Source organism: Macaca nemestrina, chromosome 5 (genome assembly GCF_043159975.1).
Source record: "Macaca nemestrina isolate mMacNem1 chromosome 5, mMacNem.hap1, whole genome shotgun sequence".
Taxonomy (NCBI): Eukaryota; Metazoa; Chordata; class Mammalia; order Primates; family Cercopithecidae; genus Macaca; species Macaca nemestrina.
In genome coordinates this window covers 49756191-49774884 of record NC_092129.1, presented here as the reverse complement: position 1 = coordinate 49774884, position 18694 = coordinate 49756191, and the positions used below count along the sequence as shown (strand labels likewise).

The window sequence follows — 18694 nt, the reverse complement described above, 5'->3', positions numbered from 1 at the left end:
ATTTTCAGTTGAATGAATTGAGGTGAGTCATTTTCAGAATTATACCCCAAAATCACAGTACAAAATTATTTGGCATGCTTTTCTGTTAACTTTTACCTAATAGAGTCACTCAGAATAGGATGACTGATGCCAGTGATTATTTTGACATTGAAAGGCAAATTAAAAATGTTTTAAAGGAGTATAAAATACACATCTATCTGCATGATTCCTGTGAAGGGTGTAGGTATTTGGGATGCAAAATGTCAACGGTTTAGCAAAAGATTAAAAGGCACATCACTTAGTTCAAACCTATCAAATTATCCCATAAATTAAAGCACCAAGTAATAATTTTGTGCCTCAGAATTATCCATTCCAAAGGTTAATTGGATGGGAGACAAAAAAGGTACAATTTTGTCTTTATCCTAAGGCGTCAGCACAGTTAAAACATATATTAGCTACTAAGACAAATAAGAATCTATTAACACACAGGCTTTTGAAGGAAAGGATAAAAGCATACCCACAAATCAAAAAGAGGACCAAAAGTCTACTGTTCCTGAATGTATTCGAATAGCTCTCTTTAAATTGAAATTGCTTTATTAAAATCTTTTCTAGGGGCCGGGCATGGTGCCTCACGCCTGTAATCCCAGCACTTTGGGAGGCCAAGACCGGCGGATCACGAGGTCAGGAAATCGAGACCGTCTTGGCTAACACGGTGAAACTCCGTCTCTACTAAAAAAACAAAAAATTAGCCGGGCCTGGTGGCGGGCGCCTGTAGTCCCAGCTTCTCGGGAGGCTAAGGCAGGAGAATGGCGTGAACCCGGGAGGCAGAGCTTGCAGTGAGCCGAGATTGCGCCACTGTACTCCAGCCTGGGCGACAAAGCGAGACTCCGTCTCAAAAAAAAAAAACTTTTCTAAATTATACTATGCAAAGGAATGTTTAGAAAGACATAGATCTTAATTGTACACAGTTTGATATCAAGTGGAAAGAATATATCTTAAGTGTACATAGTTTGTTACCAAGCAGAGTAATCATAAAGTTGAAATTTTTTCTTACATTCTGTATGTGTATGTGTTATACATGGACCTATCTAAATATGCATTTGCATTGTATTTCTTTCTGTATCACACACATGATATTACCTATAGAGAAAAAAAGGTATCTCCTATGCTTTGGCTGTGGTCTTTCTTCCATTTCTTAGCCATTCCACAAATAAAAGAGATAAACCGGCACATAAGTTTACCAAAGTTTGAGGTCTACAGGGATTTTTAAAAAATCGATTTTGGTCTGCAGACCAAATAGTGTATTCTTCTATTTTGACATGTTTGAGACATTGACTATCACAATGCACTAAAATATTACTATTCCCTGATTTTCTCTCATGTACAAAATAAAATGAACTATGAATTTGAAGGTTAAAGTTTCATTTCACAAAAACTACACTTTACATTTTGTATACTTCTTACTACAATTTTCTCTATTTTTTGTAAAGTAGAAAACTTCACACTTTTGAGTTTCTCTTCTCTAGTCATCTGAGACCCTGTCTTTCTCTGACTGGAACTTCATTATGCTGTACAACTAGGCACTCTGTTGATGATTAGTAATAAAAGCTCATTTTCCCCAAGATTCAACCACAAGAAAATGGCCTTAGCAGGAATATTTATGCTGACGTATGAAAAAGCAATTCAAAGATTTAAAATCTATTTTGATCCTAACACATAATTGTTTAGTGCCTTAAAAATACTTCTTTGCATTTTTTTCTGGGTTATTGAAAAACGTTTTTTTCTTTTCATTTCAGGCCATAAATTCTTATTCCCTTTGCTTTATAATCCCATAGTAATTTCACCATCTTGAAGCTTTCATCTATGCTAACCAACTCAAATTACACACTTGGAAGACATTTTTTCTATTTTATGTAATATATGAAGCTATCTCAGTTTGCTGTCTTCATTTTCAATAAAAAATAGATTAGAAACATAATGTGATATTTTAAAATTTTAGCATAAATATCTGAATCAACAGATTATTATTAATAAATTTATATTAAAGACACGCAAAAAGAGTATAAAACATACTATGAAAAATAGTAAAATACCCACCATAAGGGGAAAAAAAGGAAAATAAATAAATAAAAGAATGAAAGACTATATAATGCCACAATTTAAGTATTTTTAGAAAGAGATGACCAACAAAAAAGATGACACCAGTGTGTATTAAGTTTGACATATTAATATATATTTTTAAAGCTTAAGGACATGTGCAAGGTTAAAATTGAAATTTTTTTCTATTTTATGTAATATATGAAGCTATCTCAGTTTGCTGTCTTCATTTTCAATAAAAAATAGATTAGAAACATAATGTGATATTTTAGAATTTTAGCATAAATATCTGAATCAACAGATTAAGTATTATTAATAAATTGATATTAAAGAGATGCAAAAGGAGTATAAAACATACTACGAGAAATAGTAAAACACACCCCATAAGGGGAAAAAAAGGAAAATAAAAGAATGAGAGACTACATAATGCCACAATTTAGGTATTTTTTAAAAAGAAAAAGAGATGACCAACAAAAGAGATGACCAGCGTGTATTAAAGTTGACATATTAATACATATTTTTAAAGGTTAAGGACATGTGCAAGGTTAAAATTGGAATTTTGGCTGTGACACTGTCAAAAATGAATAGTAAAAATTCATGTTGTGAAGACTGATTCCAAGTTTAATCCACCTCCTCTAAAATGCAATTGGTATTAAACAATTTCTTGTGTTATTAACATGAAAAAGACAACATCATATATAAATGTTAACACTAGATTTAATATTAAAATCAAACTCACGTCTCTAAGTTGTCACCTTCAAGAACTGTCTGGACAGGCAGGTAACCAAGTCGAGGGTGTTTGGCAAAGTACTTCTTTGACCTGAACTTGTTCTTAAGCACCTTTGTGAAGTCTCGTACATCTTCCCCAGACGTTGTCTATAAGGTTGAAAACAATTACACTTCTCTCAGTAAAATGGAAGGCAATAGCTATCTATAAAAAAATCTGAGCAGATGTAAACTGATGCAATTAAATGTCAACAGTTTTGGTAGTTTTATGCATTTTTGAAATAAAGCACAGTCTCATGAAAACACTTGGCAATAAGAACTCATCACTAAATATATACAGTGATAAGTTTATAATTTTTCATTCTCTGTTGAAAATAAACCATAACTAGTTCATTTCCCCAATACTTTAAAACTTGGGCCAAAAAGTAAAATTAGTTTTGGAAATTTTTCCAAACTAATTTTTCCAAACTACTGGCTGGTGCTTATCACTAAAAAATTTTAAATTTGCTATTACTTTAGTGATGACAGAGTATTGTGGCTATTATGTGGTTTTAACTAAGCTGAGTTAATGGAAATTAGCATAGCTGATGCTGGCTACACGCAAGCCAGCATATATTCTAGTGGGGAAAAAGAAAAGACAATAAACAAGCGAGAAAGAGCAAGGCCACATTGGTGCTCTGTTTGGGAAGGAATACTGTCGATTTCTTTGTCCTTTCCTAACTAGGTAGACATATAATTATTTTACCTGAACTATATTTTTAATAGTGGTATAAAATGTTACTGTTCCCTTAGGTATTTCTAAATGATTAGTTTGATAATCATTTAGGGTGATATGGACTAACACTACCCCAACCCCACCTACCCCATCATCCTATCCCATGAACTATTGTTCTCCAAGCCCCAGTTTTCTACTGTACATCACAATTCTAGTTTCTCTTTGCAATACAGATATCAACTGTGATCCTTCTGAAGATGTATTTAAAATATTTACGTTATCTGCATAGAACTTAAGCCCATGATCCTCTGGTTCCAACTTGACTGCTCAACCTACCAGTCATTATACCTCACTACCTCCTCTTAGAGACAGAAAGAGAGAGGGAGGAGGAGGAGGAGGAGGAGGAGGAGGAGGAGGAGGAGGAGGAGGAGGAGGAGGAGAGAGAAACTTTCTTGTAATCACAGAAACTGAGTGACAAGTATATTTGCTTACCTGCTGCCTGCTCCCTGTCCCCGCCCTTCAGCTTTTCCTTCACAACATGCATGCCCAGGACTCACAGAAACTTGTTTTGTGGACAGAAACTTTTTTTATTTTTTTGAGACAGAGTCTCACTCTGTCACCCAAGCTGGAATGCAATGGCATGATCTCAGTTCACTACAACCTCTAATGCCAAGTTCAGGCGATTCTCATGTCTCACCCTCCTGAGTAGCTGGGACTACAGGTGTGCACCACCACACCCAGTTAATTTTTGTATTTTTAGTAGATGGGGTTTCACCATGTTGGCCAGGCTGGTCTGGAACTCCTGATCTCAAGTGATTCACCTGCCTCGGATTCCCAAAGTGCTGGGATTACAGGTGTGAGCTACACCCAGGCAAAAATTAAAAAGCAAAACAAAGCAAAACAAACAAACAAACAATTTTTGAAAACAACTAAGTTCTGAGTCAACCCCTATATAGTTTTGCCACTTTCTATCCGTTCCCATTCTATCAAAACATGTCTGCTTCTAGTAAATAATTAAGGGAACTTTTGATTCTCTCGGCTTGCAAAGCAGAGATGAGGCATGATTAAGCTGCAGCTACTTATCATTTAAAATTCATCAGTTTTTACACTGACAAAACAAAAACCTGCAACAAGGTGCCAGCCCCATGCTATCACCAGGCTTTGCCATCAGATTCACAATGACCAATCTTTTCCTGAATAACTGAATATTAACTACATAATGATCTGCAGTTATATGGATATAGGCCTTCCCAAATGCAAAGCAAAAGTGCAGAAGAAAAAGCTATTCATGAAAAGAAAAATAATTCAAGGAAACCCTGTGGAGGAAAAAGGGTTGTTATAAGATCTGACCATTTGAAGGTATTCAGCTCTTACCAGGCAGAAAAGGAAAAACAAACAAACAAACAAACAAACAACAACAAAAAAACCCGATTGTAGTTGGGAGCAAATAAGGAAACTTTTAGAGAAGGAGTATCTGGGTTTCAGAAAAAAGCCAAAAGGATATATCATCTACTATAAATGATTTTCACATCTTTTGCAATGGTTATCACAACTGCAGATAATTTAGTTTAGAGATATGCTTACCCTAAATGTTTTGGTAAGGAAGGAAAAAAAAAGAAGTTTCCATAATAGAAATATATAAAGAAGACCTGTGTGTAAGGATAAGTATGTATGACCCAATTTATTTCTTTGTCTGCTCTTAGTACACTGTTAATATAGACAGAAATACTTAATGAGCAATGGACTCCAGCTTTTACTTGGGAGTAAACTCCATACCTAGCAATGCAAAAGTTTTGATCTCTTAGGCCAGTGGCTTTCAAGCCATATTCAGGTCTTCAACTCACAGCCCTGAGTGGAGTGAGTGGGTGGGAGAAAAGGCCAGGTGGGCAAGGCATCAGGCCCCTTACCCAGTGTACCTCAGAAAGGGTATGGTACAGTTTACACTTCAGTGGTTTTCAGTACCACTGATGGTTTAAAAAACCATCATCACTATCCAATTACAGATCATTTTCATCACCCCAAAGAGAAACTCTGTACTCATGACCCTTCTCCTCCCACAACTCGTGGCAAGCATTAATCTACTTTCTCTATGAATCTGCTTATTCTGGACATTTCATATAAACAAATTAATATAATACATGGTCTTTTATGACTTGCTTCTTTTACTTAGCATCAGTTCTTCTAGTTTATGTATATCTGAGTTCCAACATGAAATCTGGTTTGTGAAAAAATGACAAATTATTCAGAAGTGCAAGTTCAATTCCACAGCATACATTCTTTAGCTAAATATTTTCAAGACATGAAAGACCAAAGCAAAACCAACCAATAAACAAAAACAACCCCTCTCTATCCCATGCACAAAATAACCAACAACTACTTGCTGTCCCAAAAAGTTATAGCAGTTACTGAAATTAGAGTTGCTAATAATACTCATATTTATATGTTTTTTTAAAATAGTACACATTCACTCAGAAATAGCTTATTTCCTTGGGGAAAAGCTAGCATGAAGAGTTGTAATCTAAGAGCATTAACTCACTAGTGCCACAAACTTTATGCAATATTAAAAGAAAAAGTGAAAAGCAATTCATCCCAAGGAATTAGAGATTATATTCAGGTTATCAGAATGTAATTCTTCAGCTGGGGTAGAGCCAATAAAATGAATTTAACCCATTTTTACACCGAAAATGTTAAAACATTTATATATACTTGGTCTGATTTTTATTATATAATGGTAGTACCTAACATTTTTCTATTTTAAAATGCTAAAGTAATGGTTTGTTTAGAAAAAAAGAAAAAGAAAGAAACAAAGAAAAAAAGAGAACCACCCACTTACCATAATAAATATAACCAAACTCAACTCTATCTTTACACTAGGTACGATACAGTTTTCTAATTTTTAAGCAAATAACTTTTGATATTACAATAGAAAGATAAAATTGAAAGGAACACTCATTACTACACAAATTACCCAACATTTTAAATGCATTTCTTGGAAGATTCGGTTTCTGTTTATTCCTGTAAGAAAAGGAGAACAGATTTTGCAGATCCCATTAGATCAAACACAAGGGTAACATGTTAGCATAGGACCTTGTACCTTATAAATTGTTTTCCTTCAATCTTATTTAACCATCATGGCCTCTCAGGAGATTATCATCAGGTTTTTGAAGCCTAAGTAAACTCACACTAAGCCTTTGATGGACTCCAGCCAAGTTCAGTAAGGAAAAAAATGTTTTTGAAAACCTGAGTCTTTAGAAAAATGGAACTGTTTTAAGTTTTGAAAGAGAAAGAATCCATTGCCATTCACTAAAATATCTAATATTGCATCCTAAATTTTTCCTTCATATTAAATAAAGTACTGCTTAGATGACATGTGGTTGGTTTTTAAAAAAATTGTATTAAAATGTCATTTTATAAATAGGCTGGATGCAGTGGCTCACACCTGTAATCCCAGCACTTTGCGAGGCCAAGGAGGGTAGATTGCTTGACCTCAGGAGTTCGAGACCAGCCTGAGCAACATGGCAAAACCCCGTCTATCTAAAAAAAAAAAAAAAAAAAAAAAATTAAAGAAAAAATGCTAGGCATGATAGCATGTGCCTGCAGTCCCAGCTACTTAAACAATATTTAAATGGCATATGTAACACATATTTGGTGTCAGTACAACTAGAAAGAAAAATAGAATATACATGAAGGAATAAAAATAAAAAATTGCCAGCTATTTGACCATCCAGAGATAGCCATTCATAAAGTTTTGTTGGCTAGACTGATTTATTTTTATAATTCTTTTTATCTTAAAGTGAAACAAAATATTTACACAAAAATGTATGGCTTAATGAAATATTATCAATATACCACCTCAGTTGGAAAACAGAACACTGCTGCACATTCGAGAACCCCTTTCAGGGACAATTATCTTCCTCTCTCCATTATTACCATCAACTTCATTTTCTGAAGTAGTTCATAACTTGAATTATGTTTTAAAAATAGTTTTATCACTCCAATGTCTATCCTTAACTGGTTTTGCTCATTTAAAAAAAATCTGATATATTTTAAATCACTTTTAATTTACAGATCCCTCCTCCACACCTGCCATTTCGCTACAGTTTGTCTGTTGGAAAACTCAATTTGACCTGCAGAGTTTTCCAGAGTCTGGATTTTACAGAATGTCTATTTTTGGTACAGTTCAGCACTTTCGTCTGTCCTCTTGATAACCTCCTGCAAATCTGCAACTTGATCCAGATAATGCATCAGACTTTTGTCAAGACAATTAGTGGTAATTGGCAGTGTTATAGGAGGCACATAATAGCTGTCATCTCTCTTATGTGATCTTAGCAGCTGTTCATGCTAAGTGTCCATATCCATTCATTGGGAATTGCAAAATGGTATCATCCTATCATTCATTTTTCATGTATTACTTGGAATACTTTGTGATTGTTAATATTGAGTGTCAACTTGATTGGATTGAGGGATGCAAAGTACTACTCCTGGGTGTGTCTGTGAGGGTGTTGCCAAAGGAGATTAACATTTGAGCCAGTGGACTGGGAGAGGAAGATACACCCTCAAACTGGGTGGGTACCATCTAATCAGTGGGCACCATCTAATCAGATGCCAGTATGGCTAGAATAAAGTAGGCAGGAGAAGATGGAAGAGCAGACTTGCTGAGTCTTCTAGCCTTCATCTTTTTCCATGCTGGATGCTTCCTGCCCTTGAACATAAACTCTAGGTTCTTCAACTTTTGGACTCTTAGACCAGTAGTTTGCCAGGGGCTCTGGGGCCTTTGGCCACAGACTGAAGGCTGCACTGTCAGCTTCCCTACTTTTTAGGTTTGGGGACTCAAACTGTCTTCCTTGCTCTTCAGCTTGCAGACAGCCTACTGTGGGACTTTACCTTGTGATCATGTGAGTCAGTACTCCTTACTAAATTCCCGTTCATATATACATCTATCCTATTAGTTCTGACCCTCTAGAGAACCCTGCCTAATACATACTTTTATAAAGAAACACCACCACGTCTAACATTTAGGTACTCTGTGGTACAGCTCATTTAGAAAAGTCAGGATAAATGTTTGACTGTGTTGACTAATTTTCAATATCTCGAAATGGTTTTTTATCATTTTCCAAAGACGATCAATGCTTTTGTTCATTTTAAATATCATGAGGAACTCAAAGATTATAATGTATTTGATGGACTTCAATCTATTGCAATTCTCATTATTGAACGTCAAGTTCAGTTGGCAACTTTTAATGTGACTCTAACAGTCTTCAACAGCTTCCTTATTAGCTACTATTACAAGATGTTCCAAGCACACCTTTTAGGCCTTTTCAGTGTTAATAGGCTTTTTCATTGCACAGAGCTGGGAAATATGCATTTGAAGGTGAAATTTCTCTTGAAGTTACATTGATGATTCAAATTCAAATTTCTGATTTAACTTAACTCATTTTTTCAAAACCAAAAATCTGGTTCTCAAGGACACAAGAGATGAAGGACCTAGACAATCCCATAATTATTCATTTGCTTTTTTCGTATTACGTACATAATAGTCTTAGAACACTAATACCAATACTACCACTCATATGATTAGTGAAAACATTAAAATATAGATTCACTTTTCTATTTTCCCCCCATTCATAAAGTAGTTACACTGGCATGCTTTATTTGTCACGATATAATTTTGTTCCTTATCTCTTTTTCTTAAAATTGCTTTATATGAGATTTGGTCTTAATACTTTTGTGCCTCATTTTTTTTTTGGTTGTATAATTAATTTTCCTAAACTTTTATAATGAAGTGAGATTGAGGAAAGCTTTTCTAAACTTTACAGAGATTCCTCTTTTTTTGCTTTTGTGTGGTATTTACAATTATAGTATGTGTCTTAATCTATTCAGTCTGCTATCACAGAATACTATAGACTGAGCGGCTTAAATTAAATAGTAGGAATTTATCTTTCACAGTTCTGGAGGCTGCCAAGTCCAAGATCAAAGGATTGGCAGATTTGTTGTCCAGTGAGTCTGCTTCCTGGGTCATATACAGCCGTCTTCTCACTGTGTCCTCCCATGGTGGAAGGGAAGAGAGAGCTCCCTGGGGTCACTTTTATGAATGCACTAATTTCATTCATGACAGCTCCATCCTCATGACCTAATGCTTCCAAGGCCCCATCTCCTAACACTATCACGCTAGGGATTAGATTTCAACCCATGAATTTTTGGGAGATATATACATTCCATTCATAGCAGTACTTGAGTTTGGGATTTCCTGGTCCTGTTCCCCCATACCCTCTACCAGCACACATGCACATTTTGGACTAGGCCTTCTCCTTTCATTTCTGTTGTCTTGAAATGCTCCATGTTGATTCTGTTCCCAGAAGTTTTGCTCAGCGTGAGACCTTCTTTCTAGCAGGAAGCCCTGATAGGTCCAGCCTGAGAGCTCACAGCAGGCAAGAGCATTCTAGAAATGTCACACCTTTTTACCCTAGTCTCTGTGCGTGGCAAAACCCTTCCAGGTTTAGCGCTGCTCTAAAGCCAGCTTTCCATTAAATATCTGTTGCCTATTTTGGGGGCTATCCAGTTCTTAGGCACCCTCACTTCCTTCTCTTTCCTCTCATACAGGCAGTGATGTCTTGTACGTTTTGTGGCTGGTGGTGGCTTGTCGCCACCTGGATTTATTTTGGATCTCTCTTGTCATCTAGTTTGGTTGCAAACATTGTACATTTTAGTTTTGCTGTCTAGCCATTCTCTTTACAAATGTCTCTTTATAAATGTAACTACTTTAGAAATGGAAGGAAAATGGCAAAGGCAAAAGATATGAAAAAACTCTGAAGCCATGCTACCACCATCTTCCCCAGATGCCTCTGTACTGATTTTCAACAAGCACATAAAAATTCACATATACAAATTAGGGTTGTCCTTCAAACTGTCATTTTTGGAAAGTTAATGATGGTGACTCACTGTGAAAAATATTTTAGAACTGAACCTACACAGACAAGTGGGCATGTGAATTCTGAAAATGTACTTTACTCCACTGTATTGCTATTAAGTAGCCGTAAGACAATGAACATTTACCTGTATAATAAGAATTAATCAATTTTTTATTTGTTCCCCACCAACTAATATAAATGAATAAAATATGGAACATATCACTGAACTATGAAATGTACCCTATGATACATCTATTTGTAGCAAAACCCTAAAGAAAAACCCTAAAGAAAATCACTTGTAAGGCAAAATCAAATAATTTTTTACTTTTGAGATTGTATTTTACCAACCAAAATACAGTTAGGAAATTTTAAATTTTCTTGACATTTTATCCTTGATAGAGAACAAATATAGATACTTCACATGGGACGTAATTTAGAGTTACTGTATCTTTTCCTTGAGTTTGTGTATCTCTATATGAATGCATGTGTATCCTTCTATATGTCCCTGTTCATGTTGCAAAGTGTATAATCTTACTTTATGCTGAAGTCTATGCACTACTGAACTTCAAAAGCATTAATATATGGCTGAAAGTTCCCTTTTCACTAATATGTATCACAAGGAGCAGCAAGGATAAGGTATAGAAGAATCTAGAATGTAGAAAAGCTAACCCCCCCAGTATTCATAATCAAGTGATCCTTGAATAAACAGCTTTACTAGGTCAGCTCAAAGGACTCTTACTATTATCCCTGAAGACCCATAAAGCAGCACACAAAAGGAAACTATTTACAATGCTACCAAATAAGCTAAATCCTATAACACATAACTTCTAATTACCAAACAATTTAAACAAAACAAGATAAAGAACCACAAAAAAAGAAACAAAACAAAACAAAAAATATTTGTTTTAATTCTCCCAACAATTTTTTTGGGGGGCCACTTCTTAACTTGAGGTATCAGTATTAACTAATTCCTTAATGCTCCGAACAGTGGATTTAAACTGTTAATTACAAATACGAATAAGTTATATACAGAGGAAACCAAGGACTTACAAAGAGGTAAATCAAGGTTATATATTAAAAAAAAAAAAAACACAGTCATTTGGCACAGAAGCAGAATAATTAAACATTATCATTTGGATCATGCACAAGTGCTAAAATCATTGTTGAACAGCACCCTCATTAGCAAGAGTTACTTCTTAAATATAGAAATCAGTAGTCCCAACTGGTGTACGCATACTGCTAAGCGGTACATTTCATTATCACAAGCCTTATTTTAAAGACATTCTTAACAGGTTTTTTTTTTTAAACTATAAAACAATCTCTCAGTTTTTATTTAAGTTTCAATGATTTCAACAAGTTGAAATTCAGGCACATTTGAATTCCATGGATAGGATGCAATCAGTAAGAAAAGCTCAGAGACTTTCAAGTCCTAATGAAAAAATATGAAGCTAAAAAAATTAGCATTAGCAGAATCACCAAGGAGTCAAGAATCAGTAGGATGATAAGTCATCCAAAGTAAAATGGATTTTGCCCAAACCTCACCTGAAAAGCTAATGACAAATCTAAACGCACTGGACCTACTGGGAAAACAACATAAGGTGAGCAGAAGCTGAAACACCACTTCAGGATGCTGAGGTCAAAGAAACAGCCGTGATGCTGCGTTTTCAGTATATTGGCAAACACCCCACATCACATCTGAAGAGACAAGACTGCCAAAAACCAAACTTCCCTAATTCAAGGTAGAGCTTTCCAAAGAATGAATCAGCATTTTTAAAATATTTGATTTTGATAGTCTTACGAAGTACATTGATGTTGGCAGGGGTGGACAGGATTGGTCAAAACAACTGCTTCTAGATTTTTTTTCTTTGTTCTTTTTGTTTTTTGTTTTTGTCTGTGAGTTTTATTTTTGCCAATGGCATATAGTTCATTTAAAAAAGGCATAATTTATCTTTTAACTTAAAAAAGAAATTCGATTTTTTTACTACAAAATTGTAATTCTTCTCACTGAAAATATGATTCTTCTCATGGAAAACATGTAATTTTGGCGTATTTCCCTATATGTTAATCAATATTAACAAGAATGCGTTTGAACCTCTTGCTTTAAAAACAACTGTATTTGCTTAAAACCTGCAATATAAATCTCTTTTGAGTGGTATTAATTTAATAAGCTGCTTCTCATCGAGGTATTTTTTTCTTGTCGTCGCCTCTTCTCACTAAACTCATCAAAGTTACCAGTACAAACTAGTCCTATGTAAAGCTCAGCAATTGAACTATGACACTGACAATGAATCAACCCTTGCAACTGAAATGCTGGAAGTAGCTGATGCTGTTGACCTTTCAAACTACAAAATTCTGCAAATATCCCGTCTCTTCTCCCTGAGCAAACATGTCTCTCAAACCACCTTTCTATCCTGGCTAACCTTTCCTTGCCTATTTCCTCCTCCTTTCCTTTTACTATTTCTTCCATTACCTTGCTCTATTTCACATTTTCTCTCCATGGATGGGGTTACTGTACCTCACCATATGCACACAGCCTGTCTACCTTTCTTTCTCCATTACAGTGGATTTTGTGTTCTTTAACACATTCCCTTACATCTTGTTCATAATTACTATTTCAACCTACCTCCTTGAATCAATCCTGATGCTCCCAGGATAATGCCATCTCCCATATAATCTTTTTCATTAGTGGCTGTATAATCTCTCTTTCATAAAAACCAAGAGAAAAGGATGTTTACACTTGGTAAGAGTTCAGGACACACTACCTCCAAATATGGCACATTAGGAGAACAGCAGATGTAGCAAGATCTCTCTGACCTTCTCCCACGCTTCTTACCTAAAGGGTCATAAGACCCTTAATCGAGAGGTGCCCTCCTTATTCCTGGAAGGAAGAAACATCCTTATCACTGAAGACAGGAGGACACAGAGAAGAATCCGAACAAACAGGCCTTGCTAAGTTCCCCTAGTTCATTAGCATTAGGTCATATCTTCTTATTCAATCATACTTTTACACAATTGTCCACTCTTCATCAAACCTAAGCATAAAAATACACAGGCTTCCATGTTTCTTTGGGTCTTCTCTTCCTGATGAAGGCTTCCATGTAATGTAAAATTTATATTAAATCAATTTGTATGCACTTCTCTTGTTAATCTATCTTTTGTTACAGGAGCCTCAACTATGAAACTAAGATGGGAAGAAAATATTTTTTTTTTCTCTCCTAAACACCCTTTCCCCCTAAGCTTCATCTACTAAAGCCAATGTGCCCTTCCCCTCTCCTTTGATGGTACAATGGCAGACAGGGCTATCACCTGTCTGTCACTTCAATTCTAGAGATGCAGTGATGACTTTCTAAAAGCCGTCTCATTTCTAGAACCTTCTGTGTCCTACTTCAGTCACACATTGGGGTGTGGCCATACCCCAGGCCTCATCATAACTTAAAACAGCTTTTAGTCCAAAATCTCTAACTTGAAAAAATCTCTCACTGACTGGAATCTTCTGACTCTTCTTCTCACTTCTTATATTACAAATAAACCTCTTCTTTCCCCATCATCTTGATCTTTAGCCCTTTATCCCACCATGAGATTTCTTCAGCATGAGAATACCTCAAATCAACCACAGTATCATTAACACCTTTGAATTTTTCACTCCCTTGGCCTTCAAATATACTTTTCATCTTTTAATTCCAAAGCTGCTGAGCAATGATGGAGTCATAAACTACAAATCCTTGCCAATCAACCTCAGCTGCACTCCTGTGGCAAGGTAGCAATCAGTTTACTCATCTCTGTGTGACTCATGATTGACCCTAGTAGCTATTCTAAACATTTTCCATTCTTCTTAGTATTTAACCCTATCCAGTTCTCTCTCACTGTTGGCAATTGTATGAACTTTTATAAATCATGTGAAATTTAAAGAAGAACTCTCCAATTTAAAGAAGAACTATCTTTGGTTCAGTCATTATGAAAAACAGTCTAAAGGTTCTTTTAAAAATTAAAAATAGAACTATCGCATCATCCAGTAATCCCACTTCTGGATACATATCCAAAGAAAATAAAATCATTATCTCCAAAAGATATTTATACTCCTATGTGCACTGCAGCATTATTCACAATAGCCAAGATACAGAATCAACCTAAGTATCCTATAACAGATAAATGAATAAAGAAAATACAGTGAAATATATCCAGTCATAAAAAAAAAAAAAGGGAATCCTGTTATTTGCAATGACTTAGATGAGTATGGAGGACATTATACTAAGTGAAATAACCCAGATACAGAAAGACAAATACTGCATGATCTCACTTATATGTGGAATCTTAAAAAAAAAAAAAAAAAGTCAAGCTCATAGTAGCAGAGAGTAGAATGGTGGTTACTAGGGGCCAGGAGGTGGAGGAAAAGAGAAGAGACTGGTCAAAGGGTATAAACTTTCAGTTATATGATAAATAAATTCTGGAGACCTACTGTACAGCATGTGGCTACAGATAATACACTTGAAATTCACTAACAGAGTAGATCTCATCTCAAAAAACAAAACCACACACTATCTTTTATATATCCTAACATATAAAAATGTTTCTCATTTGAATTAAATTTCGGTTACTTACAACAAAGATGATTTTAAAGATCTGAGTAGGGTAATTTTCACAACAAAATTAAATCATCATAAATAAAAAAATTTAAATCTGAACATCTTAATATAAGACGTAACTATTTATTTACAAACAATAATCCCTGAATTCAAAGATGTGGTGCATGGATAATATGAAAAAAAAATTGACTACTGTCTTGATTTTTAATCATTCTAAAAAAAATTACAGTCTTGAATTTCTCCACATAGAGGTATTTTTTCTCCTTCATGAAATTTTCTCTGTATTTCCAACTCCTAGCAAAATGCCTGGTATGTAAAAGGGTATTCAACAAACATAATATTCCAGCTAGGATATATATATAAACTCCTATTTTCCAACTGCGTGTGTGTGTGTGTGTGTGTGTGTGTGTGTGTGTGTGTGTGTGTGTTTCCCTAATGGAGTTAAGTCACTAAATCCATGCCATCCACTTTGCACAAACCACTTACCTTCTCTAAGACTTAGTTTTTTCTTCAAAATAAAGATAAGTTAGATGATCTCTCAGAGCTTTAATTCCAGATTTAATATTCTATAATTAGTATTTATAAATTCAGATATGAGCTCATTTGGCTTTTATGAGGCAAATTTAACTAACACAGGGAGAAAAGTATAAAAGTCATCCCAGTCCTCAAGGAGGTAAAAAGATAATTGAGAAGACAAAAACATCGCATAGTTAGAAAATGATACAAGGGAACATAGAATCAAAAGTTAATTGGTAAAGTAGAGGCTATTGGCAGAGGCCGCTGAACTAAGTGCTTTGATGAGGGTAAAACTGGAGGAGCTGGGGGAGATTTCACACACAAAGTGGGAGGTGAGCTGTTTTTTTGAGAAAGTAGGATTTGGACATATGGAGACAGAATGATGACAGGCATTAAATATCATCTGTGTCATGCTGTCTCTTGAAGATCAACTCTTATTAAGCCTAATGAAATAATTCTTAAATGTACAAATTTGGATTATAGAATAGTAGGGGGAAATAAGACAAAAAGTCATTTCCTAGAGAAATAAAAATTCTGCTACATTTCTTCAGATAATTTATATATATATAAATTATCAATATCATAAAACACTTTCATGAGTCATGATATTTCATTTATATACCATTAGTCTTCTTACAGCTAAAGGCAAACATTACCATAAATCATAAGCAGATATATTGGCAAAATATTTAGGGTGCATTGTGGATTTAAAATAAGGTTTCCAAATTGCAGAAAGCTCTTAAAAATAGAAACATTCAGAGTCAGCTGTAAAGGACTTTGAAAAGGAAAGAGATGAAGTCAGTAAGGTGACTGGAGCATCTTCTTAACCAAAAAGGGAGACACACTCTGAGGAATGTAAACATCAAGGTCCATATGGAAAAGTCTGATCCATTTAACACTCAAGTGGTGCTTATTACCACTGTACTGAACAAATCCACACTTGAGTTCGTTTTCTAAGGCAGACATGAAATGACTTTAGGAAATGTTGAGTAAAAGATGGATGAACCATAAATAAAACAGTAGAGCAAATGTAAAGAATGTGGGCGAAAAGAAAGAAATTTCAGAAAGCAGTTAAATCAGGTCATTCATTGCTATTAAATGCAAGCATCTTTTTAAAGATTCAATTAATATATACTTCTAGTTATTTTACAAAAAGTTGTAGGGTCAAATGCAGAAAGTGACTTGTCATACAGATGATTTATAAGTAGGCTGTTGATAAGATCACTACAAAGCCTCAGAAATGGGCAAAGGATATCTTGAAAAATGAAGCTATCCTTGTATAATGCAGGATAAGCTGCAATCTTGGAAATGGTAACAGTGACTTTTGAAAGACTATGCAACAAGAACAGTTTTGGGTAACTTACAGATTTCATTTAAAATTGGTAGTTGGAGAGTGGAATTCAAACGTGTATCAGTGATTCTTAAGCATGCACCCACTGGATGACAACTGATGAAGATATGTGGGTTTCAAATTGTTTGGGTATTTTGTAAAGCCATTAAGAATTATTATACAATTAAGACCAAGAAAAAGAGTAATTTTATATATCTTTACTATAACAACATATATTTACTTGATGATATTTTGATACTAGCATTTTATAATCAGCTTTCTAAATTTCTATAATAGCTACTCATGTAAATATTACTATGATGTTTTTCCCCAATCCAAATTCCTTACAATGATCCCCGGGGTTCTATACAATCTGATAGTTGCCTTTCTTTTTAATTCCATCTCCTACTATTGTTTCTCTTTCATCAAATTTGTCCCGGTTTCTTTCTGTTCCCTGGTTACACCCACCTCTTTCCCAGTCTCAGGGTGGGCTTCAAAGATATTGGACCTATGCAGTTGCACAGGGCCCTACAATCAGAAGGGCCTTGAACTTGATTTACTGCTCTGATGTTGCCACTTTGGAAGTTTTAATAATTGTTAAACAAGGGGCCCCCCCAGTTTCATTATGCACTGGGCACTTCCAGTTGTGTAGCCAGTGCTCCTTTCCACGTGCCCCTTGGGGAACAGGCTCCACTTTCTGTAGCCCAATCACGCTAACCTTTTTCCCATCTCACACCACTGTATGTTCTGTTTCTTCTTTCTGAAATATGCTTCTACTAGTTCTTTACAGGCCTGAATTTCCCTCAAACTTGGATCTCAACTCATATGTCAGCTCAGACAAACCTTACTGATTTCTTTATCTAAAGTGTCTCTTCTAATCATTCTATCTCATTATATACTCATTTCCTTAAAGGCACTTACTGCAATCTATAATAACCTCATTTATTTGTTTCCTTGTTCATTCTCACATATTCTTCCTCCTAAAGGGAGAGTAGCAGGAAAGTCCACAATCTTGTCTTTCTGGGTATACTATGATACATTATCAGAGCTGAAATGACTGACAAGGATTCTCTCCTTGACCAAATTTGTGTTGGCCTCCAGTAAGCTCTGTTTTTTACTGAAACCTTGACCTATAAAAACTGCAAATTTTCAGCACAAATCATTTTGTCCATCCTCTTCCACCCACTTCTCCATTAAAAAACTTGAACAAACATGAACATAATTCCTAACAGTTCAAGGCCACATCCCTAGATTACCCTAAAAAAGGGGATCATTAAGGCATCTGCCCTCTTAAAGCGTCGGCCTGAAAAACAAACTCCAAGCTGCCAAAGAATTTACTGTTCGCTCTAGCCAACACCTGAAGACAGGTCCCTGCTCACTCTTTCTTAGGACATTTACTAAAAAGGGCTTACAATGGGGAATCCTTCCTCTGTCCCTTTGAGATGTGTATGTATCTCCAACAACTCAGGGGTGTCTTTCTCAAGGACCCGAAAGTCATTTCTCTGAAGTGTAATCATCAGAAAGGATAGGGCCCCGGTCTCCCAGTCTTTCTGGAATGGTAGAATCTTAACTCTTGACAATTGCCAGCTCACAGACACAGCTGGTCTGATGGAACTGATGCTGACCAATGCTGGGTCAGGTTTCACCTTCTTGCCTCTGCTCAAGTCCGTCTTTTGTTTCCCCAGCCTATTCCCTCCTGAAAACACCCAGTCACCTCTGTACAAATAGAAGTATATGTGCATAATCAGTGTATTATTGATTAAAATCTGTCCTTACCATTTAAACTACTGTCTGGTTTTGTTTATCTTTGACAAGAGGGCCTGACACCTACAAAATGTTC

At 35.4% G+C, this 18694-nt stretch overlaps 1 protein-coding gene across 10 annotated transcripts in view; it reads right to left on the bottom strand.

Annotated features, from left to right (window-relative positions):
• LOC105465799 (utrophin) overlaps nucleotides 1–18694 on the bottom strand; it is a 579736-nt gene that overhangs the window by 29906 nt on the left and 531136 nt on the right. For 9 of the 10 annotated variants that reach the window (XM_071096556.1, XM_071096557.1, XM_071096560.1 and 6 more), the window contains one exon: nucleotides 2816–2952. In XM_071096556.1, the coding sequence (XP_070952657.1) occupies nucleotides 2816–2952 (137 nt within the window). Of the gene's footprint in view, nucleotides 1–2811; nucleotides 2953–18694 lie in introns of those variants that run through there. The other variant, XM_071096561.1, reaches the window with a different exon arrangement.